Source organism: Ochotona curzoniae, unplaced genomic scaffold (assembly GCF_017591425.1).
Source record: "Ochotona curzoniae isolate NIBS_2020 unplaced genomic scaffold, NIBS_Ocur_1.0 scaffold_3208, whole genome shotgun sequence".
In the NCBI taxonomy this organism is placed as follows: Eukaryota; Metazoa; Chordata; class Mammalia; order Lagomorpha; family Ochotonidae; genus Ochotona; species Ochotona curzoniae.
This window is the reverse complement of record NW_024467106.1, coordinates 51,461,774-51,485,685: the sequence shown is the minus strand read 5'-3', so window position 1 is coordinate 51,485,685 and position 23,912 is coordinate 51,461,774. Positions and strand designations below refer to the sequence as shown.

Below are 23,912 nucleotides of genomic sequence, written 5' to 3'. Positions count from 1 at the left end.
GACAAGGGGCAGGCTCTAACAACATTTCCTTACAAATGAAGATATGAAAAGGCTACCTGAACTTGAAGTTCAAATTCCCATGTTTCTTTCTGGAGAAATACATGTCACAAAAAGTGGAGAATTTTGATAAAAATTAAGAAATATAATACTAGCTTGGTAAGTAGTTTCATAGTTTAGACAGACATTAAAGAGTCCTGAGAGGGACACATAACAAACAACCAACTCTACTCCTTAATCATATTCTGCATACCTTCAAGTAAAAGGATGTGGAGAAGAAAAATTTTTGCTCAAGAAATGGAAAAAAAAGAGCAGGTTTTTAAAATTTTAAATGCTTGTGAGCACTCTCACTGTACTGATCTACTGGGATTCTAAATCCTAAGATTTATTAAATGTCAGAAAATTTTTAAAATCCCATCACTCCTAATATGGTGGCTATAATAAGACAAAAACCCAAGTCCTATTTAGGGAGTACGTCTTACACCTGCATGAGATTGGAATTCTGACAAAATCTATTTTTTGTGCCTCTGCATTAAAGTTTGGATTAAAAGGTAAAGAAACTTGTACATTCTAAATTCAAGGGCAAAGATTACGCAATATTCACCTTTGTCTCTCGAGAGTGAAGCAAAAAAAACTTTGCTCATAGCAAAACTGAATGCAAAGATGGAAAAGCACCAATCATGTCACCATACAAGTTGGTATTATTGTCCTTAAACATTATCACAGAGGTAGCTAACATTTTTAGATTTGGTGTTCATTGTTCTCAGAAATATTTGGGAAAAAATAAGCAGCTTTGTTTCACAGAGTTCATTTGTGTATTGTCTAAGGAAAATTACAATCCTTGGTCTGTGGCGTCACAATTGGTTGCTGTGAGAATGATTACAGATCAAGCACAAAAAAGATTATATCCTCTTTCAAGAGCAAATGAGGAACCAAGAGCAGAGGAGGTCTTAAGGAAACAATGATGTTCTTTTCATGCAAATATCTGTACATGAAGTCTGAAGAGAAATAAGGACCGAGGCTGCTAGTGTTTGTGAAATTTGCTTCTGGATTTCTAGCTTTGGAGAACGTTGCCTTGCCCCTTCACCCCTCAGGGTTGGCTTAGACATAATTAACACTCCAACAGGAAGTATGTGCCCTGTGATCAGCATTCTTCCGCTGCTTTATTTCAGGTGGGGGATGGCTTCCTGATTTACATACAGAATCACTCTCAGGGAACGTGGTCTCTTGCACTATTCGACAATATGTCGCTGAAAGAAGGGGCACCTGGGAAAAGCAAAGCAGATTTTCCACATTTTGAGAAAGGACCATTTTCCATAGGGTCCAACGTTCCTCATTTCTACAGGTCCTGCACAGCAACACAGTGCTATGGACATAATCTAACCAACTTTTCTTATTCATGACTTGATAAATGATAACATGATATCCAGCTTAGTATCAGGTGAATATTTGAGAAGTGAGAGAAGCGATAGTCCACTAAAACTTTTTTTTTTTCTGCTTGTTTTTAACTCAAATACACATTCATTTCAAAATATTTGCTATGGTAATAACAGGGATATCTCAATAAACCATATGCACTCACTGTCCTAAGGCAGTTTTGATGCTGGGAGAAAGCACACAATTAAAACAATGAAGAGTGTCTGCTCTCTGTCATGCAAGGCAGCCATGAGCTGACCAAATCTATCACTAACACAGCGACATGTGCCCTTCACCGCCTTATTCTTGTCCTTGTACTAACGGCTTACGCTGGTTTACCTCAGACCCTGACAGGGGATTTTCAAACAACTCATGATCACCTTAGCTCTTGCCATCACGTACTTAAAGGAATACAAACACAGGAAATATGAATACTCGTGAAAGGTAGGAAAAAAACTAAGGAATTTGCTGGATTGTATGTATTCAGTGTCTGAATATGAATCCTTCCCACTGATTTTCTCAGTTCAATTGGGTGAATGCATTATCTACATTAATTAAATTTTAGCAAATTTCTACATAGTTATTCTAATTTATAGGACTAGTATGTTGTGTTTTCGCACAGAAAAGCGATACGTTTTTAATGTTCACATTAGCATGACTACAAGATACATGACAATAGTTCAGTTTTCAGAAAATATTTTCCTACATTCATTATTTTTCTTTTATCCAGGGAATCTCCTCAGAAAATGATATTTGTTGCATAACGTGAAATGTGAAACTTACTGAATGACTTTAGCTGTCATGGCCCTGAAAAATGCCTTCTCTACCACAATCACAGAGCAAGACTGAGCTCCAGGATTCCAGGAATCCACAACTACAGCCCCACGATGGGAACTTTGTAAAACTTGATTCAAGCCTCTAGAATTCTATGATGGATTTCTTTTCTAAATGTAATAAGAGAATTCCTTGAGCTATGACAACAAAGATTAATATAAAAGGCAGAAAATGCAAGTCAATGCTTAGTTTCACAGCAACACCCACCAGGGTCAACATTTTAAGCCAAAAAAAAAAAAAGTTATTTTCCTCAAGTTTCACTGATGACAAAAAAGGTCAATTAATCAGTGGGTAGGAAATGGGGACCAAGTTCTCATATCTTTTCTAATGCGGCACCCTGACTGCTACTTATGCAAAAGTAGGCATCATTTCACTGCTCATTAACTATTCTAATTACAGTTTTTCAATCATTGCAGCCACGTGTGCAAACCTGAATTACACACTAAGAGAGGATATGAACCCTAAGCTTATAGGAATGGGAAGGGACATTAAAATGATTAGAAAAGAAAAAAAAACCCTCATCCTCAGAGTCCCATCTTGATAACATTTATTTTAAATCATGTCTTGTTATAGTCAAAGAAACAGAACAGCAGGGTGTGAGAGAATCAACACAGGTCTCCCAGGCAAATCACTCACTTAACCACTGAGCCTCTGTCCCACACCCAGCTTACCGTGATCACACAGCACCTGACACGCTGTTCACGTGACCATCACCCGCCCCTTGCCAGCTCATGTGTCAGGGGGAACACAGGGCCAGTGGACACTGCTGGGACTGAATGCAGCTACTGTATCTAATGTCCAAAGCAAGCGTCTTACCACTGGGCCAAGTGCCCATCTTATTTTACACAATAGATTCATGAGGCTTGTTCTAGTTCAGGGAACAAGCTACTCCTTCGGCGTGGAGAAATGAAATCTAAATGAAGTCGGAATTTGACTTGTGATATACAAGGAAGAAGGCACCCTGCCTATTCTCTTAACTTTTATGAGGTAGGCAGACTCTGGCCTACAGTTTAAAAAGGCAAGACAGGAGACAAGTCAATCTCCACTGTGCTCTATTAGAGCTAACACTGGATCTTTATGTCTTTCAGTGCCTTCAATCACATGTGACTGTTGACAAAAATAAAGCCCACATTAGAAGTCAGGGACAATCACTCGTGATTCGATGATTTCTAGGTTCTTTTGTCAGATACCTATATATATAAAATTCCAGTAGTTCAGTACCATCTTCTGTCTAACTTGGAGACACAAATAGTGTCCACTTTGAAGGACTAGGCCAGATAACATGGATGCATGTGCTTCAAATGTGCCTGGCACATGTGTTTTTACTATCTGCAGTCAGTTTTATACTTGCAAGGCACTATCAGGACAATGAAACCTTATAGAAAGGCTAGGCACTGGGAGTGGCATTATGGCTTTGTGGGTAACTCCAGCACTTGCAATACTGGCCTCTCAGATGGGTGCCAGTTCATGTCCTGGCTGCTCCAGTTTCAATGCAGTTTTCTGCTGATTGAGAAAAACAGCAGAAGATGAAAGATGGTCCAAGTAGTGGGGCCTGTCTGCCTCCTGTGCTGGAGACCTCAATGAAGCCTGACTCAGCCCTGACCATTTGGGTTGTGAATCAGCAGAAGAAAATCTCATTATTTGTCTCTGTGTGTGTGTGTGTGTCCTTATTTTTTGTGACTCTTTCAGATCAGTTTTAAAAACCTTTAAAAAAGACTAAGTACTATTTTCAAGTTAATGAACTTGATACAGATTTTAACATTAAAGAAGAAAATAATGAAAACAGCAGTTTTTAAAGTGCCAGGAAAAGAAAGAAATGGCTAAGTGAAGAAAGTGGGGAGGAAGGGTGAGATGGAGAAGAGAAAGGAAAGAGAAAAGCAGGAGCAAGAGAGAGAAAAAGAACGAATTGCATTGAATATCTATGAGTAAGCGCTGGAGTTGGAGGACTGATGGATACCTGCTATGAAGGAAACTCAGCAAGTGAGAAATAATGCAGTTCGATTATGCATCATGCATGAGCTTTCCAGTTCAGGCTAAATATACCTGTTGCTGCATCTGATGATTTCAAGACATGTTTTTAGGGCATACCCAAATCTGTAAATTTGTGGGATGTCTTAGTGTGGTAGTATGACCAACCATTGTTTTAAAAAACAAAGGATGAACTGTTTAGCTATAGTAGAAAAAATGACAGATAGCAATGTTACTACTATTTTACTGTAAAAACACATACATAAGCAGGTGATGACTTTTCTAGGACTAGGGATGGTGCAAAGACTATCCATTTGTGGCAGCATTGATGAAATCCTCCCTCAAAGGTGCTCTCGGAAACATCACACACACACACGCACACACAATACATTCATTTAATTACTTTCGTAGAATGCCTTTATGAAAGAATGAGAGATGAATGTTTTAAAAAACATGAAATGATTTGTTAAAAAGCCATGTTATTACATGACTAACAGTTGGGTCACGTGTCCTGAAAAGCACAAAGACAAGGGGGCCTTCTTCCTCTTGCGTGTAGAGGACAAGGGGCCAGGGGCCTCACATGTATCCATCTCCATCATAGCCTCCCAAGTAGATACTAATATTCTCATATTCCATAAAAGAGAATCAATCAAGGCTATGAGAGGGGAAGGAAGTGGCTCAAGGTCAAACAACACACTAGTAAGTGGCAGAGTCCAAACATGAATCTTATTTAGTAGACTCTAAAGCCTTCACCAGAATCTCCAGTTTTGTCTACCTAGGCGTACATTATCACTTTGTCCCTAAAATCCCAGCTTCATCTTGAAATGAAATCCCCTGAAGTAGTGTCTTTCTAGTTCTTGCCATAGTTGCTTTTGAAGTTGAAAGCCTGCTTTATAACTAGAAAGACAGTAGGATTAGCTGTTTCCTGAGAGTTTTAAGATCCACATGGGAGCAGGTAGAAAGACGTTCTGGACAGCATCCAAAAGTGGTCTAGGGACAGTTAGTTACGGTGGGCTTGTATGAGCAGAGGCTTCAGAAACCAAAACTGGAGTTATGTGAGTTTCCTCCAGGATAATCAGAACTCCCACAAGCAAACTAACTAAAAGGCTCAAATACAAAAGACACGCAGTTCATTGCTTCTCAGCCTTTGGGCTAAGATCAAGTCAAAAACAAAGAGTTTAACCATGGGGGAAAATCTGAGATTTTTTTTTTAAGTAAGGGAAAGAACAAATATGTTTTTAAAACTCCAACCAAAAGTAAGCTTTGAAACTTGAAAAACTAGCTATACCGTGGATCCTAACAATATCAGAAGTTCAGAAGGCACACAACACTATAAGCACAAGACAGTCTGATTTTGGATGCAACTATTCCTCTAAGGTGAGTTGCTGTGTCTGTGTCCTAGGGGATTTGTTTACAACGTGCAGAAAGGCAGGCAGCTGGGCAAGGCTTCTCTGCACGTTTCTGACTTGCTCAGGTTGATTCTTAACTACAGAACAAACAGAGCGTCTTCTTCTCCATCTTCTCACACTGCTAACTGGCAGATTGGTTTCTACTAAAAAAGCTGCACTGGGGATTTAATCAGTAGGTACTTTTGAGTTTAAGCTGATGGGTCTGCATTACAATGTATTCACTTCTGTACTGCTGGAAGATAATAACAGTCTATTCTCCGAGAGAAAAGGGGCTGTACAGAAGGCCTCACTGCAGATAGATCAGGCAGGGACCGCAGCCAGGTAAAGCAGCTCTTTTGACAGAAAGACACTTTTTGTTCTGTTTGCTCCTGTTGTGGGTACTGGCAATTTTGATCACAACAAAGGGTTTCTGTGAACTGCAAATTTAGTTAGAAATTGATCCGGACACACACTTGGGTTAATCATCTGCTGTGTGCTCTGTGGAGAGCTCGTTGTACGTGGCCAATAGCACAGAGAGGAGCAATAACTCCTGACCACAAATAGCATGAACACACCATAGGGCTAGAATGGATGAGTAGACAACACAGTAAGTGCTAACTGCATGGGCTTAAATGAGACGGTTTCCCTTTTTTTTTCCCCCCCCTTTTGCAGTGTTCAACAGTGATGGAAAAAAGTTTCATTGATTCTGAAACACACATTTTTTCCTACATTCTAACATCTCTAGATCAATATGCATCTTAAAAATTGATTGGCGGGCCTGGTGCAGTGGCGCTGTGGTTAAGGTCCTCGCCTTGCACGCCCAAAATCCCATATGGGCACAGGTTCTAATCCCGGCGGCCCCGCTTCCCATCCATCTCCCTGCCTGTGGCCCGGGAAAGCAGTCCAGGATGGCCGAAAGCTTTGGGACCATGCACCCATGTGGGAGACCCGGAAGAAGCTCCTGGCTTTGGACCAGCATAGCATCAGCGGTTGCACTCACTTAGGGAGTGAATCATGGGACGGAAGATCTTCCTCTCTGTTCTCCTCTCTGTGTATCCGCCTTTCCGATAAAAATAAAATAAAATAAATCTTTTTTAAAAATTGATTGGTAATGTCTTTTCCTTCTTGTTGGTTCATAGAGTGATAAGGCAACTTAAAATCTTCAGTAGCTAGATTTGATAGAATAAGGTACAGTTACAAACCATATGGAGAAATTGTACTAGGGACCGTAATGAGCATTTTATGTGTACCATATTATTTTAAAGGCCTCATGTAGAGATGAAGACACTGAAATACAGACAGGTTCAGTTGCTTGCCTAATATCACACAGCGTGAGACAGAAGACAATGTCAACCAGCCTTGGTCCAGGCCTTGGTTCCTTAGCTATTCTCTTGCACTATTCCTGCTTTTGGCTCAATGAGCACAAGACCCTGGGTGGCAGGGTAGTCTGAAACTAGTCCTAATAGCAGGAAATCAGCTCTGTTCTTAAGAAAGTCAGTAATGACAGGCTCTTCCACTCCCAGTTCCAAACTTACAGTATTAAGATTTAGGTTAGATTTAGTCTTAAGTTTGATTTAGAACGGTAAATTCAACCATTCAGCTCCCTCTACTTGGCTTAGTTGGGCCATGGGCACAAAAATTGTTACTGGTTTATTTCATATAGCCATTCATTTTTTCTCATTCCATTACATAAACCACAATAATTTGTCCTCAAATTAAAAAACAAACAAAAAACTACACTTGCCAAAACCCCTTAACATCATTTTCCCTAGTCTTTCTACCTTTCTTCAAATTTGCACAAAAGATGAAAATAGATCTGTTTGCTAGTATATCCTGATTTCCAAAAGTGGGGCAGTTATTTTCCAGCATAGTGCAGCTAAGACAAAGCTGGCAAAAATAAAACAAACAAATAAATAGACACAAACAAACAAAAAAACTTCCAATGAAACAATTCTCTCTCTGTGTGTATGGTTTCTTATTAGTGCCTGTATAATGCACTAATACATGCCCAAGGTCATGAATTCACACATGAATTACAAACTCACTGAAAGCAGACATGGCAAGTGGTTTTGCATTATGAATGCACGAAAGTTAGAAACGTTACTAATGATGGCTTTGAGCCTGTAAATGGACTCTGACACACACACAGACTGTTCCAAGAGTCTTCTTCTATAGGAAACATAAATATCTTCTTTCGTGGACACTGTTTTTGTGAAAGACAATTTTTGTCTCCTCTAAAAAGAAGTGCAATGCTTACAATTGGGAATGGGCAGACTGTCTATGGAGGAAGGAAATGTAACCTTAGCACATCATAGGGAAACTACAAAGGTTTCTTAGAGATAATCATGAAATGCAAATTAGAGAATATGGCATTTGCACAGAAATTTCCATATAAATATTTTGATCTAGGTGGGGACTTACATTTCTAAACATTACAATCAGGGAAAAGTAAGAAACAGACAGCAAAAACCTAGGTCTCCGGAGCAGGTAAGCAGAGTTGTAGTGAAAAAGAATAGAACATGAACAGGCCAATTGGCAGATGTGGGGCCATCTTGAGTAAGTCATCCTTTTCCCGATATTATACTGCTTACATAAAAGATGAAAGATTCAAGTTAAATTATCCCTGATGTTTACCTAGCATTCAATGATATGAACTATCAATGCTATTTTCACAGTTTCTATAGTTTTGTATTTTAATGTCAGATCTGCTTTGATGCATTTCATTATTGATCAAAGACACAACATATACTCTTCCCTTAGCTGTTTCACTAGGGTTTTATGAAGATCTAAACTTTCAACAAACTTACAACATAAATGTTGTTACAAAAACAAGAGGGCCCTGATGTCCGGCACGGTTCCTATAAGAGGTTTATTACCGGCAGCATAGTTAGGACATGGGAGAATACGGCAATGAGTTCTAGAAGAAATTCTTTACCCATTTGTATGCTAAAATGGTGGAAGACATCTGATCACTGAGAATTGAGATAATCTACATCCACAGAGGAAGCAAGCATGGCAGAACTAACTTTGTGAAGGAAGCAAATCAGATAGACATTCTTAAATCAGAACTCTGTGAGTTGCACTTCTTGTCCTTCTCCTTTTACAAGAAAAAGCATTCAAGGCATGTTTAATAGATGGTCTTATGATAATGCTATCTAGAGGACTGTCACTGACTGCTCTGAAACCACATCTTTGATAACTATTATACCTGTGTAACCACCAGAATAGGATGGAGTGAAGTCCATGTTAAAAGAGTTGCTGGGAACTTGGTAGAAATTCAGTCGAAACTATAGTTTAGAGGCAGGGTTTATCTAACTTCGAACACTAAATATATAACATCTAGACTGTCTCAGTAGTCGAATATGTGATCTAGGACACTGTTTCTAAATTTAGGATACCACATCTTAAGAAGCAAACTGGGAGCCAGTTTCACATCTTCTCTTGTAGCTTTTCCTGATGGTGACAACTGGGATGCATCAGTGGGGATAGAATAAATTTATCTAGTCAAAAGTTTAATCAATCTATTTCTAGAAAAGATAGAACTTGCCAATACAAGAGAAAAGGTGTGTGCATGTCATTCACATCTCACATTATTGCAAAGGACATTTATATTGACACACCGAAGTCAGGGCATCAGTGCTTTTTTATGCTTATGTCATCTGAAAATATTCCTGAGAACTGCTTTATAATCCCCTGATGGTTCTGCTTATACCCAGGATGTGTTTCATTTTTCCTTCACACACACACATCAATTGTTAAGTTTTCCAAGAAATCAACTTGCAAGTATTCTCAAAGTACCCTGAAAATGTCTTCTTATTTGATTAAATCTCATTTTTTTTCATGGCCATGTCTCTTCCATTAGAGAGTGATTTACTTGGGGGCTGGCATGGTAGGTGTTTAATAAAACTAAGTAGTATCATATTATAAATATTTCACACTTTTAAAATAAATGATTTCATTTCTTTAGAAAAACTTCTCATCTGTTCCCCATATAAAAAGAGTCAAGCCATTTATCTACCAGTTCTTGATCCCTTTATCTGATACATACGCATACAGATACATATGTAAACACACACACATATATTTATACAATGTGAATACTGAAATCTATACATATATGTATACTTATTATCTAATTCTCATAGTAAAACATTTTAAAGGTGAGATGCTTACAGATTTATATGATTTTGCAAGACTATGAACATAATTGTTCAAGTCAAAATGTAAACCTGGTCTAAGTGCTTTGCCCTTTCCACCATTAAATCCCCTTACTGGTGACACTAGTGAGCCTGGCCATGGAAGCTTGTTCCAGGTCTTAATCCTCCTTCCCTGCTTAACTTTATCATACCCAACTTTCCATCATATACAATTTGTTCCACTGTCATCAATCCAGCTAGTACTATGTAAAGACATCATCAGGATTATCGTGGCAAACTTCAGTTTCTAATTTAGTGGTTTTGAAATACAGCTTGAAATTCTGCAATCACACCAAGTTCTCAGATGATGCCAATATTAAATAATGTCTGCCATCTATACTTTGCACAGCAAAAGACTAGAGTATCTGTTTTTATGCAACTTATATCCTTTCTTTGACAAAACATTCTTACTCAACTTCTTCTAGTTGCATCTAGTGCCACCTTTTCATTGATATGCCTCCCAATTCTTCATCTCATTTTGACCCCTACTAAATACGAATAGCATTCTCACACGAGTGGTTCCTTGGTTTCCTTATTATTTTTCAATGTATACAACAGATTGTCAAAGAGTTCTTCGAGAAAGGAATTAAAGATGTCTATTTTGGTGCAAAACTTTCTGAAATTCAGGCATATGATTTTTTCATGGTATGCATTTTCCCAGACTTTATGAAAACACATTATGTTTCTCTTTGCTAATTGGACATCCCAGAGGTAGAGCATTTTTACTGAGTTCCTTATGCCTCCCAGCACCTGATATAGCAATTTCCTATAGTAGTGCCACACCGAGAAAATTATTGATTCGTCTTCCAAGATCAGAAACCCCCATCCTTAGAAAGATGTTTTCGCCAAACCAAAGGAGAAACCAGATCTACATGAATTTAGAGTTGGCCTCAGTTGTGTAAGTCTGTACCACTACAACATCTAAGGTAATTAGAGTCCAGAATTTGTTCTCTAGCATTCAGAATTTGGCTGGCAGTATTGAGAACTGTTTTTCTTTAAAGAGACAATACCATTAATGACTGCTTTCTCTGTGTGGGTGGGAGAACAGGAGAAGCCAGACTGCAGAGGTGGAAGGATGAAGCCCACCTAGAGAGGCACAAAGGACAGAGAGGCAGGCAAGAGGTCTGGAGAGGTCAGAGTATGCGAGCAGAGACAGTAGATGTGCTCTTTCAGAATGTAAATTACTGGAGATCATGCTGGATTGACTGAGCCAGAATTTTTGGGTTTGGGATGGAAAATGTAAGTTTTAGGCAGATTTCCAGGTGACAGTTACTAGTGTAAGGTTTCACTTGGTGAGATAACTGAAGTTTCATTAGCCTAAGGTTTTCGCTTTGACAGCCAGGGAAACTTTGATAAGAGGGTTATTTCCTTAATTCTGAATGTCATCCTCAAATTGTACCTACTTAAATTCTAATAGGTCTTTTCAGCCTCATGTCAGAAAGTTAAAACCTTTAATGCTTATGAAAACCCGGAGAGAGGGTCCCAGTTTCCTTTGTTTTGCTGTCCCAGAATCCAATTGCCTTCACAGCAAAGGAGGTTTCTCATAGGAGATAATAACACTAGTACAATTCAACCTGTTTTGTCCTATTCTGACCTCAAGGTCAGTACATACAGCTTTCATGCTTTTAACCTCTGTTTTCATCTTAGAATCACAGTTACAAATTTAGCTTCATGCATCTTAAGGGGTCTCAGCAGAAATTAATTCATAGTGATTATACCAAAATAATTTGGTGTTTGAAAGTCATGTAAATTTTCTTTCCTCCATTTCCTCCACTGAAAACTAGTAGAAAGCTATTCAAATTTTCATGGGTGATAACTGTAAGGACTTATTCCAATATCCCACCCTGGATCCTGCGCCATTTCTTTTTCCTCACAGCTCACGAAATTCGCGCCAGTCCAGCCATCCACCAATCAGATGTAACCTGACATTCTACCTGAGAATCCCACCCCCAATCTCCCAGCCCCTTCCCCAAACCCGCCCACTCACCAATCATCCCCAGGCATTCACCTGCAGGCACCAATCCCCTGGGGCCTTGACCTCAATCCCTCCGAATCCCCGCCCCCAACACCTGGCAGACAAAAAAGGCCCCCAGGTGCGGTTCTCTCTCTCTCTTCTTCTTTTTGGCCTCCTCTTCCTTGCTCTTCCCCTCTCTCCTCCTTCTGGCCTCCCTTCCCCCTCTACCCTTCCCCTTTCCCTTCCCCTGTTCCTGCCCCGCTGGGATAAATTTCCCAAGATATGTCGTTGCGTCTGGTGTTTTCAGCTCACGGTAAAGAACCAGGTTGCGGGAATTAGCTGCACATAAAGTATCATAATATCCTATGACCAAGAACTAGAACTCTTCCACTCTTTTTAAATAACTAACATTTGGTGCCGAAACTGTTTTAAATAACTAACATTTGGTGCCGTGACCGGTGGGTTTCCCCAGGCACTTGACCGTGTGGCCTTCGGGCCTTTGGCCACTACCGGGACCCGAACCGTGAGAACTGTGATCTGTGTTAACTGTCTTCATCTGCGCCACCGAGACTCGTCAGCAGCCGTTAGAATCTGTCTCCATCTGCCCGCTGGTTCGTGAATTCATCTCCAATGGCCTGTTCCTGATTTTCCCTTCTTTCGCCTGTTCCTGATTTTGCCTGCCAGTTCCAGAATTCTCTACCTCCACGTGGCCGTTCCTGGGTTCATCTAACTCGACTGTGCTAGCATCTGCCTCCATCCAGCAACAACATAGCCCAGATGCATGCTCCTGGTACTCCACCTCCAGGTGGAGCACATGAGGTATTCCCCATCTTCCGGAAAGCTAAGTTGTTGCATGCATACACTGTTGTAGGTAGGGTTCCCTTTCTCAGCCCTTGGAGTGTTGGGTGCGGCTTGGCACATTTGCGCTCCTCTGAATAGGCCTGATTTTCCACTTTTGGGAGCTTTTGGGAGACCGGTTCTGTAAACCCCAGCCGGGTGCCATGTCTCTTAGCCACTGGGTGAAGTCCCCCGACTACTGGGTCACTGTGGGGACACCCCGTACCTCTGAGTCGGGCTGCTGGGCTGTTAACGACTTCAGATATAGGCGGTGTTTTGGGACCTGGCTCGTCCCTTACATAGGGGGTGACAACCTTCTATGAGAGCCGATTTTTCTGACCACTGGGTCACCATGGACCACTGGGTCCACTGTGGTAGTCAGTCCTGAGTCGATCATTGGAGCTATATCTTCATCGCCAGCTCCTCCCTACACCTCCTTTGGCTGACTTCTAGCAAATTTAGACATCCTTGGATTGGCTTGTTACGTAAAACTTTACGCCTCTATCATGTGGATTCCCCAGTATTCCCTAGCTAACTCCTCCAAGTGGCCAGTTAATGGCATTTTGGATCCGGACATCTTTCGGAACCTAGCTCATTGCTGCATGCATTCGGAAAAATCGGGGGAAGTCTCATTCCCTCTTCACTCTCAGCTTTCTGTCTGTCTTTTCCATAGTTTTCTAGCCATGAAGTAGGAAACCCCAGTGCCCTCTTCCAGGGCCCTGGCACCACGTGCAACCTCTGTCTTATCCTCCATCTGCAGTCAACCCCTACCCTTTCCCTCTGTCCGCCATCTTGCCTTTTCTCTTCCTGCATCCCCCTCTGTCTGAAGGTCTCCATTTGCTCCCACGGGGTAGCAAAGATTTCCTGTTTAAAACTTTTTTCTGTTTTAGCCCTTAGCCTAACTTGCTCTCCCAGTTTCTTTTGTCTTGACCACATCCAAACACCCTAAGGGGCCTACATTTCTGTAGCTTTCCCTCCCACCCCTTAGCAGAGAGGGGTGGAGTAAGAGATAAGCGATTTAGACTTTCTTAAAAAAAAAAAGAGAGGAAAAGAAAAATGCAACTTGTTCTGTAACTTAATGTAATAGAAACAGTTATATAAAATACTCTGGTATAAAATTGTTCTAACTAACCCTGTTAAATTACTCCAAAGCATAAGATGAACCCATGTGCTTGTTTTACAAAACATTTCCAGGTTAAGTATGTCGAAGATGGTGTGGGAAATTACGAAGGGTTTGAGAGTTTTACATTATGCATGATTATGTCTCTGTTTTGAAGTGCTTGCCGATTGCTTATATGTTTGTTTGGTCATAGTGATATACAGGAACATGTTTACGTGGCAAGCTATGTAGCCTGTTCTAATTGACTTATAGATGAAAATTGCTAAGTTAAATCTCTTAATTTTGATTTAAATAATTCCTTGAGATTAGGGCCACAGAGAAATCCTCCAACTTCTTAGAATGCTTGAGGAATGACTGAGTATATTCCATTAGATCCTATATAGAAAAGAATAGGTGCAGAATAGATGCTAGATTCTTAACTACCCTGGACGTTAGGACAGAACTTTAGAAACTTACAAATGGGACCTGAAAGTACCCTGATATCCTCTTAAAGGGGTCACTATGGTCTTTTACCTGAAAGACCAGGAGGGGATCCCATGGCAATGCAGGATGAGAGAGGTGTGTGCTTTGGACACTGCCTTCTCTGTCCTAGCTCGCTTTGGCTTCTTCCCTCTCTTACGGTGACCATCAGGGTCTCTCAGGAGCCCCAAATTAGCTTAGGTGACAGAGTAATCTAGAAGCTCAGAAATGAAGCCATTTCTAGGGAAAAGTTAGTTAACCTGTAACTGTTCAGCCTGCATCAATGACCAGGCTCCTGACAGACATGTTTGCCATCTCACTCTTCAGCTTTACTAGACTTCACTGAGGTAGGACCCCTGAACTGTCATAAGGTAGACTTCATGTCCTCCTTATTTGCCAAGTTACTTTGGATTTCTCAGCTCATCTACTTAAGATTCTTGTGCTCTTCAATTGCCAGTACATGGTTTGTCAGCCTGTAAGTTAGTAGATTGCTTGCCTCTGCCTTAAAGTGTATAAAGTTCTGTAAAATCTTGTTGGAATACTATAAACTGCTGGGTTATTGCAAACGAACTAGTTTAAATCTTGTGCCATCTACAATGTGACCAGTAGGTCTTATATCAGAATGTTTTAAGAGCTGTGCTTTATGTTCTAGGCCAGATGTCTTCCTGAGACTCTTAGGGCTTACAACGATTGGTAAAGTATAATTGTTTAGAAAAATTGAACACTTGCCTGTTCCCTAGCTAGATGCAAAACTGTGAGGAGTTATATTCTGATGCCACATACTAATCTTTTCATTGTTTCATATAACAATTTTATACAACCGAAAAGGTTTCATGTGTTCCATTGCATTCATTGGGTATGTTTCAAAATTTGGGATGTGAAATAGTTAAGTTTAACTGATAAAAATCTAGTCCATCATTTTAATCTAATGTAATGTTTCCTCTAACAAAGGTTGAAACCTGATAGTTCTTTTATATCTAAGCTTGAAAGCCCAAGTATTCCAACTGGGTTTCTAACTGAACTCACAACCTGCTGGGAAAGATTATAATTCTAATATGTTTTGTTATCTAGACCAAGAAAGAGAAGCCTTCAAGTGCCAGGCAGTACTTCAGACATCTGATGAATTCTACCTTCTACCAGGAACCTCTAGAACCCCCTACTGCTACAGTTGCTCAACGCCCCCTTTCAGCTCGAAGAAGCTAGAGCGGTCGTCATCCCGTTATCCCTGTTCACTCCTCTGTTTGGAAATGTGAGGAGTTAGATAGGATGATAGGCAGTCGGGGCCTCTGGTTCCTGGTGAAGCTCCCCTGTCTGCATTGACCGTTCAGGAGTAATGAAGAATCCAGTACAAGAAGGCCTGGCTAAGAGAAAATGAACTCAAGCCAGCTTTTCAAAAGGATTCTTAATAACCCTTCGCTCCATTCCCATCCACTGAAATGTAAAAATTTTTCTAATCAGACCATTAACCAGTTTCTTTTGCAGGACTAGAAGCATTCCTCCATTTCCTATTCCACCAGGCTGCAACCACTGCCAAGAGAAAACAGCTCCTAGAAGCCATAGAGAACAATGCCCCTCTTCCTTTATATATAACAATAACAAGTAATAACTAATTAAAAGCAGCAGCAACAACAAAACAAAACAAAAACACAAGCAGAAATCTCAATCTTTCTTCCTCCACCACCAAGTGCTTCTTGGTGGTCTAGAATGCTATGTAGAGACCTTAATCCTATTATCACAGATGACTAAAACACTTAAATGTCTCCTTCATGGCTTTTAAGGCACAGTAGAATCAATTCATACACACAGAGCTTTAATCACAGATCATTCATATGATAAATGGTTAAGACTCAGGGTGGACTATCACATAAATGGCTAAGGCAACTGGGGGTGGGAGTCAGGGGAAGTAGGGGAGTTGTTAATGAAAGCACTACCAGCATGAAATTCTTAGCTGTTTTCACATTGGCTTTAATGGCTAAATGAGGATCATTAAAGACTCTTTAAATGTAACATTACTTGAGAAAATCTGCATTTAAAACAGGCAGTTATTTGATTCAATGGATACATTTAAGATATCTTACTTGATGCAAATATCATCAAGGGTTTAGGGTTAATGGAGGGATTATTGATTTACTAACAAGTTGAGTTTCAATTTTGACTTTCGGTGATCCATTACATTATTCATAATCATATATAAAGAATTAAAGTGGGACCAAGGAAAAAGTATGATACAGCACAATAATAAAAAGAATCATCACAATAAAAAACAGGTTGGAGTGGTGAAAGATGACTGAATGTTAAAAACTGGTGCCTAACAATGAATTTTTTTTGTTGCTTCATGTAAATTTAATTATTTACCTTGTTTTCTCATCTATAACTAAATATTTAAGAAACTATAAAAACCACTTCAAAATACATCTCATAATTTAAAAAGGGCCAACATAATTAAGAAAAGGAGTCAGACAGAAATAAGAAGCATAGCATCTAAAAACACAGCACAATCCACAATACAAATTTCTCCAAATTATAAATGTTCTTATGAGTGTTTATTTCAGAATAAAGGAAAATATAACTGAACTAATAAGCAAAAAAGCAAATGAAATCTCCTTTTAAAAAATCAAATATTTGATAATGGCATTAGAGCAAATACAAAAATGGCCTATTGAGCTCATGATGGTAGAGGTGGAGGGAAACACAGAAAATGTCTGCTTATCCACCACAGCAATTTCAAGCAGAAATTGAAGACCCAAAGTTTTTAGGAAGGTTCTGGGGATATCTGCAATGCCACAGGTCCCGCTACTCCACATTGAATCATAAGGAGCTTATAGTAGTAGCATATTCCAGCCACTTGAGTTTGGCCTTCTCTTTGGAAGACCCCACCAAATGTGTCTGGAGAGAATGTTAAAGCTGGTTGGAACTGAGACATTGCAAGTACCCTGTATGCGACTAATACAGGAAACAGTGAAAGAGAAAATAGCAAAGATTGTTAAGACTGCCATCATGTGAATCAGCAGGAACTGTTCTACAGTACAATTTGGCTGATTGAGTACCCCACATCTTTTGGTTGCCTAGTCAAGTACAAAATTTTAGTTGTAAATTGTAGTCTTGTGCTGAGTAAAGGCATGACCTAAAAGAATCAGACTATAAATATTTAATGACCTGGTTTTATTCTAAGTCTCTGCTTTTTGGAAATATTTGGAATATCCAGTTTTAGAACCACCTTCTTGTTAAATGTCTCAGCTCTTTCTCTCCCTTCCTCTCTGTCTCTGGCTTTCTCTCCTGCCTTATAAAATACTCACAAGGAAACCTTTAAGGATCCCAGTATTCTTAACACAGCATTCAGTGAATCATTCCTCCATAACAGAAACTTTCTGGGAACATATTACTATATTAATATCAGCTTCAGTATTATTTTAGATTGAAGGTACAACTATGTATATGTATTCAAAGTTACAAAGTGTTCAGACAATATAAACCAAAGCTCACTGAGAAATCTACTCATTGTTTGTAACACTGTTTTTCGTGAGGAGTCAGTATATTCAGAACCTCTATGGTTTACTGGAAAATATACCAACTCAGAATAACTTATCTTAAGCCTGGAAGATAAATTAATCCCAACAAGTAATGCTGAATAAATGTAAAGCTATCAACATCTTTAAAACATGTAACTATGGTATTGATTATGCAGTCCTTTTAAGCTGCCTATCGTTGTCAGATAATGAGTCACATTTAAAAAAGAAGGCACTGACAAAGTTAATTTCCAAGAATGTGGTCAAAAATAAGTTGAGGGGCAAATCTTGGCAATGGCTGTGGGGTGTAAACAATGACTTACCTCATACTCCTGGGAAAACTTCAAGTTGTCATTTGCTTTCAACCTTTCAATGTGATCTGCAAGTTCCAAAATAGGTATTGGAGGATGGCTAGCCATACCTATGAATAAGAAAAGAAAAACACATTTGAAATCAAATGAAAATGATGTAAACTATTCCAAAATATAAAGAATATATATAGTTAGAAATGGCCTGAAAATATGTGAGTAGTAAAGATGTTTTAGGTGAGGAAGCAGGCAGATAGTTTGGTTACTCAAAGCAGGACATGCTCTGGAAAGGTGGATTTTGTGGCCAAATAGAAAAGTCACCAAGCATAATTCCCAAACTAACACTCCTAGTGTAAAAGAAAGCGTTATTGTGCCATGAATCAATGAGGTTAGCTAGTGGAGAAAACTGACAGACTTGATGTCAACTTCTGCTTTGAGTAATGACAGTTATGTCATTTCAAACTCCTTCTCCTGCACTGTGTGAAATGGAAATTGTGTGGAATTAAATGGTGTAAGGTGAACTAAGAAAACATACACTGAGAGCAGCCTAAAAGGGAAAGAGTAGTAGCTCAATAGGAAACACAAAGTGACTTATGCATACTCAAGGAAAACTAACTTGAAGAATGAAGGTTACCGGGGTAACCGGAATCATCTGAACCTGCAAAGGAAATGATGGTGTGAATAAAATAAAATAGAACCAATTTGCTTTAAAAAAATGAAATGGATAGCCTTGTATAATCTTAAAAAGAACTAGCAAAATCGCTACACATTTTTGCAGGACTCACTGCACAGCATACACTGTAACTAGATTATGATTGCTTGACTATTTCACAAACCTGTAGGTGACTGACAGTCACATGCAAACATGGACACAAAGAACAACATGCACTACTCTTCATTCACAATAATCACCGACAAGACCAACACCACAGTAAGCTTCAAAAATGTTTCCACTAGTAGTAGATTGTAGAGAATGGGGGTTCTAGTCTGCTTTTCGACATTTCTCCATGGTCACACTGTTCTGTTTTGCCCCAGGTTGCTGTTGTTCCACCCCCAGCAAAGCTACAATCTACTTCAGGCGTAAACATCTTTGTCCACTAATGGAAAATGAATTCAGAAAAGTGAAAAATGGTGAAAATACAAGGAAGGGAAAAGGTAGGGAAAAATAAAGAAAGCAGGAACTGGGGCTGATACATGTTAGTTCAGTCTGCCAGCTGAAGATTATTGAACTTCATAGATTTTGCTAAAAAGAATCTATGGTTAAGTTTCTGTATCTCTCCTGAATTTTTACCAGTTTTCCTATGATATTTATCTTATTTCACATTGAATTTTGAGTGTTTTTTTTTGTTTTTGTTTTTGCTGTGGCCTTAGTCCAGAGACGAGAGCATATTTTTGAGTTTTGTAAGTGTGTCATGAGATAAGAATCACTGGCTCACATCTTATGGACAGAAACCCAGCTGGCTGGACAAGTCTGAACTAACATACCCCATAGAAGCTCTGAAGAGCAGAAACCAAGGGAGGAGCTCAAACTGGAAGCCATGTTGCCACTGAGAATCTCTGGATGGTGTGAGGCTGTGGGATGATGACCACCATGTCAACATGGCACGTGATTCATTCACAGCCATCCTGGAAATCATGCCATTAATTGAAAGTCACCCAGTATATTGCATTATCTAAAATGCCAAATGATCAAGAGTTCTTGAATGCTACGTCAAAAACAACTTTGCTTCTTTAAGACTTTAACCCTGAACTATACATCATAGGATTCTAGAATTCATGATTAATGAAGGGCTGTTTCCAGCTGGCCAAAATTTTAGCAGAGATCCAATAAAAACAAATTGCACGGAAATAGAAACTCTTGGAGGGTATTGTTTTTGCACTTGGTTTTTTTATGTACTTGGGTTAAAATTGTGAAGCTCTTTCTGCAACTTTTCTGCATACATGGTAGACCTGGGCTAATTTGCATTCTATAGAAGCAGGGAGCGGGTGACAGTTATTTGATAATTAAAGTGATCTTATCCAGATGAGGCACTCCCTAAGGGAAAGAATGGAAATGCCAGGGCAGAGGAGACTTTGGGGTTCCATGGAAATGAAAATGGACAACATTACAGTACTTTAACAGAGAAAACAATAGAGACAAAGATGTTTAGACCTTTTCGAGCGAATCGTGGGAGAGAGTTATTATCATATATGGACTGAGTGGTGGTTTGGCTAGAGAGGGAGGACACAGAGCCAATCAGGGAGGCGTAGGGGACTGAATTACTGCTCAAAGCTGCAAAAAGTAAAGCCAGTTGGAGATGGGAAAAGTATTAGTATAACAGCAGTAGAAGACCATAACAATCAACTGAAAAAATGTGATCAGCATAATTACTTCTCAGCATGCACTATCATATGGTTGGTCAGATTACTTTGGAAGCTAATTACAGCTGATTCCACATAAACCTATACTGACTCATTCTAAATCAAAATACATATCACATGCAAAGTTACTATAGCATTAAGGAAGACTTTTCAAAAAGATTTGCATGTACAATGTTGTATCAACTTTGTAGCACAAGCAAAAATGGAGAAGTGCGTTTCACACAGAAGGAAGATGAGTTTGTAGGAATCCAATGATACAGGAGAAAACAATTCTGATCTAGAATGTAGGTTTATTCTTTACCACAAAGCACAGAAAGTGAAATATCAGCTCTACCTTCAGTTTTTCCCTCTACTGATAAGACAAATCACTCACTCTCATTTGCTTTAATTTCTTTATATACAAGACAAAAAGGCGTAATTAGATACATTTTGTAGTGACTACTTCCATCTTCATAATTCTCATTTCTAACTCCTACAAATGGCATTTCTGAATACAGAAGAGTCACTTGGAATTGCTACAAATACAAAGTTCCAAAAGTAACTGTATCTTTTCTTTGCGAATAGGGCAGCTTTTATTTCTTTTTCAGAACAGAAAATTACACAGAAGTATCTGTATTGGGAACAAGCTATATTTAAAAACATTTTCTTCAGTAAGTCAAATATTATATATGTGCATATATGATGTTCTAAAAACACTAATGCCAACATAAAAATAATGCTAAATAAACCTGAGATGAAACTTCTTTATTCTGAAATTCTAGTTCACATCAGAAAACAAAACACTCAACTCTATTCCAAAATACTATCCCACAATTCTCCAGAATTATCCCAGAGATTTCTCCACTGTTCACTACTGGAAGGATTCTACAGGATAGAACGTTCGATTCAGGATAAAACATTAAACATTAACAAAACTAAGTTGATCTCACCATGGTATCTCTTTATTCTTTATCTGACAAGCAGGTCAATGGTGCTAAAAGACTAATGTTTTCACTTTTGAATTATGTGAGGTACTTCATAATTCCTCTTCGCAGGTTGTACAAACACTAATTCAGAATATTAGGTGTGGAGCAGACATTTATATCTTTAGCCTCCTACCCACTGCCCCTCCAGCCTAACTATGGGTTATGGGAATTCGTGAAGAAAGAGGATGTGGGGAGCTCTAATTCCATTTAATAATTTATTTTCATTCAAAAATCTATTCAGGATTTATGAGAACAAGATGAGCTTGGTCCTGGTGGTTTCTTTGAGTCTTCTCTAACTGCCTCTTAACCAACTACAGTTGTTTAGCTATAATTAGCAGCAAGGAACTTAAAGTACAGCTAACAACCGATAAGATTTTGGCAGTGTCACGACATCACCAGTTCAAAGCTACAGATGTACAACATAAATGCACTTGGAGGCACACGTTGAAATTCAGCAGAGCATTCATTTTGAAGGTATGATCTCCACAATATACACTGTCAACATGAAAAATGACAGATGCGGTCATGGAAGTCTGCCTTAGGTTTCAGAAAAAACAAAATCACTACTTTTAATAGGATACACAGTTGTGATAATAATATGGTTGCTTTTTATACAACACAAAGCTTCAAAATCATGGCATTTTCAGCTGAAAAGTAGCTTAGAATGACTTAGTGCTGCATTTTCATTTTAGGTAAAAACTACCCCCAAATCCAGAAAAGTTAAATTGCTTTTGTCTGTTAGCTCAGATTTTCAGCAATAAAATTTCACCATGCAATTTGGACAGTTTTTACTGTATTATTCTCCTAGTGGCAGTTATGATCTTACAAAGCAGGGATGAGGTTGTTGATAGGCAAGGAAATGACTGAGGATGGCTAAGAGTTGCATTATAAGAAGAATTGCAAAGGATATACCCATTCCACCTCTTTTTAAAAATCAGAATCCCTGCTTTTGACAAAGGCTCAGTGTAAAGAAGCATTTTTTTTTCTTTTTTTTTTTTTTTTTTTGCTATAAGGAAAGTAACAACAAGCATGAAATAAATGACAGTTTACACAGTTTGGAAATTCAAAGGCTCATGTGTTAAAGGTTTCATCTACAAGGTCTTATGTTCATGGGACCAAGTTTCATGCAGATTTCATCTAATTCTGGCAATTGGAGCGGTGAATGTATTGTACTGGCTCCTTAGGGTGGAAACACCAGCATGAAATCCTGGTGGTTTTATAACAACACGGACATGGAGACAGGTGTATATGTATTCTCTGTCTCTTGCTATGTGATACTCTTTGTTGCCACAGGACTCTGCCAGCAACAAGGCCATCATCCCAGGCTGAACCAGTAGGCCTGTCTGACTTGAGGCTGTGAATCTCCAAAACCATAAGGCAATTATTCTTTCCTCTATATATGGTTAGCTTGTCTCAAATAAGTCACTATAGTAACAACAACAACAACAAAAAAGATCTGCTAGTACAGCAGCAAATGCTCATCTCCATGTTAAGAGTCAAGGTTGTATAGATGTGTGGATTTCTGAGAAGGGTGACACTATTCAGCTCAGTAATGGCTCGGCTAAGTGGAAATACAGGACCAGTAGTATCACATCTTACAGGCTTTTGATAGCAACTAAAAAATCCAGATTATTATGACATTTTTTTTCATGTTTAAAATGTTGATTTGTGAGTCTACAGAAACCTACTGAGTAGGCAAAAATACATTTGGCCATTTAGAACAAAACTTTTATTTTCTGTGAATGTTGATTAAAATTTTAAAAAATGGTGTGGCACATTGCATGCTTATATCCACAAGGCAACAGAATGGATACTGAACTTCGTCATGAGGGTATAAAGATATATATGAGTGTGCATGGATTTCAATTATTTTTGGCACCCAAAATTTTATGTTTCAATTAGGTTTTTCTTAAACTTTTACAAGAACTTTGTTCTTGCATGGTTCAATCTATGTGAAGTCTTCTTTATTCTTTCCCCCTAGTTCAACTCACCATTATTTTTACCAGTTAGGAAAATGAAAATTAGACAATTTTACCAAAGTTATTTGACCAAAATCGGCTCCATGAGGAATTTGATCTCTTATCACGAAGAGTAGCAAAATGTGCATAAAGCCAATCCTTATTGCTTTCAGCTTTCTAGAAATTAAGCCACACATACAAATTGTGCTAAGTTTGGGAAAAGATAAGAATGTAATATTTCATTTATAGTCTGTTTTGATGGTCAGTAAGAGGCATACCATATTAACATCTGACCTTCCTAGTCACTTTTTGCCAAAGCACTATAAGTTTCTAAGAAAAAATGGACCAAAATGGTATATGTAAGGTATGCTGGTATTGGACAGGAGATTTAGAAAAAGGGCTAACTTTTTTTAAAAAAGGTGCTCTTTATTCAAATCCTTTACAATGTGAGTATTTTACTGAGCCAGATTATGTTTGAAAGGACTTTATTAGCCATAGAAAAATGTTCACCAAATATTTTCTTTCTACACAATTGAAACCTACCATTGAATTCCAGTAGATATTTTATAACACATATTTTGCTAGGTAGAACTTTTTTGAGGTTAGTCATAATGGTAGTACATTTTGCATGTCAATTTTTTTTTT

The 23,912-nt window shown here is 38.7% G+C and overlaps 1 protein-coding gene across 8 annotated transcripts in view; it reads right to left on the bottom strand.

Moving 5' to 3' along the window:
- PTPRD (protein tyrosine phosphatase receptor type D) overlaps positions 1 to 23,912 on the bottom strand; it is a 500,784-nt gene that overhangs the window by 82,863 nt on the left and 394,009 nt on the right. For 5 of the 8 annotated variants that reach the window (XM_040962882.1, XM_040962878.1, XM_040962879.1 and 2 more), the window contains one exon: positions 17,999 to 18,096. In XM_040962882.1, the coding sequence (XP_040818816.1) occupies positions 17,999 to 18,096 (98 nt within the window). Of the gene's footprint in view, positions 1 to 17,998; positions 18,097 to 18,599; positions 18,642 to 23,912 lie in introns of all 8 variants that reach the window. The other 3 variants (XM_040962877.1, XM_040962880.1, XM_040962881.1) reach the window with 1 other exon arrangement.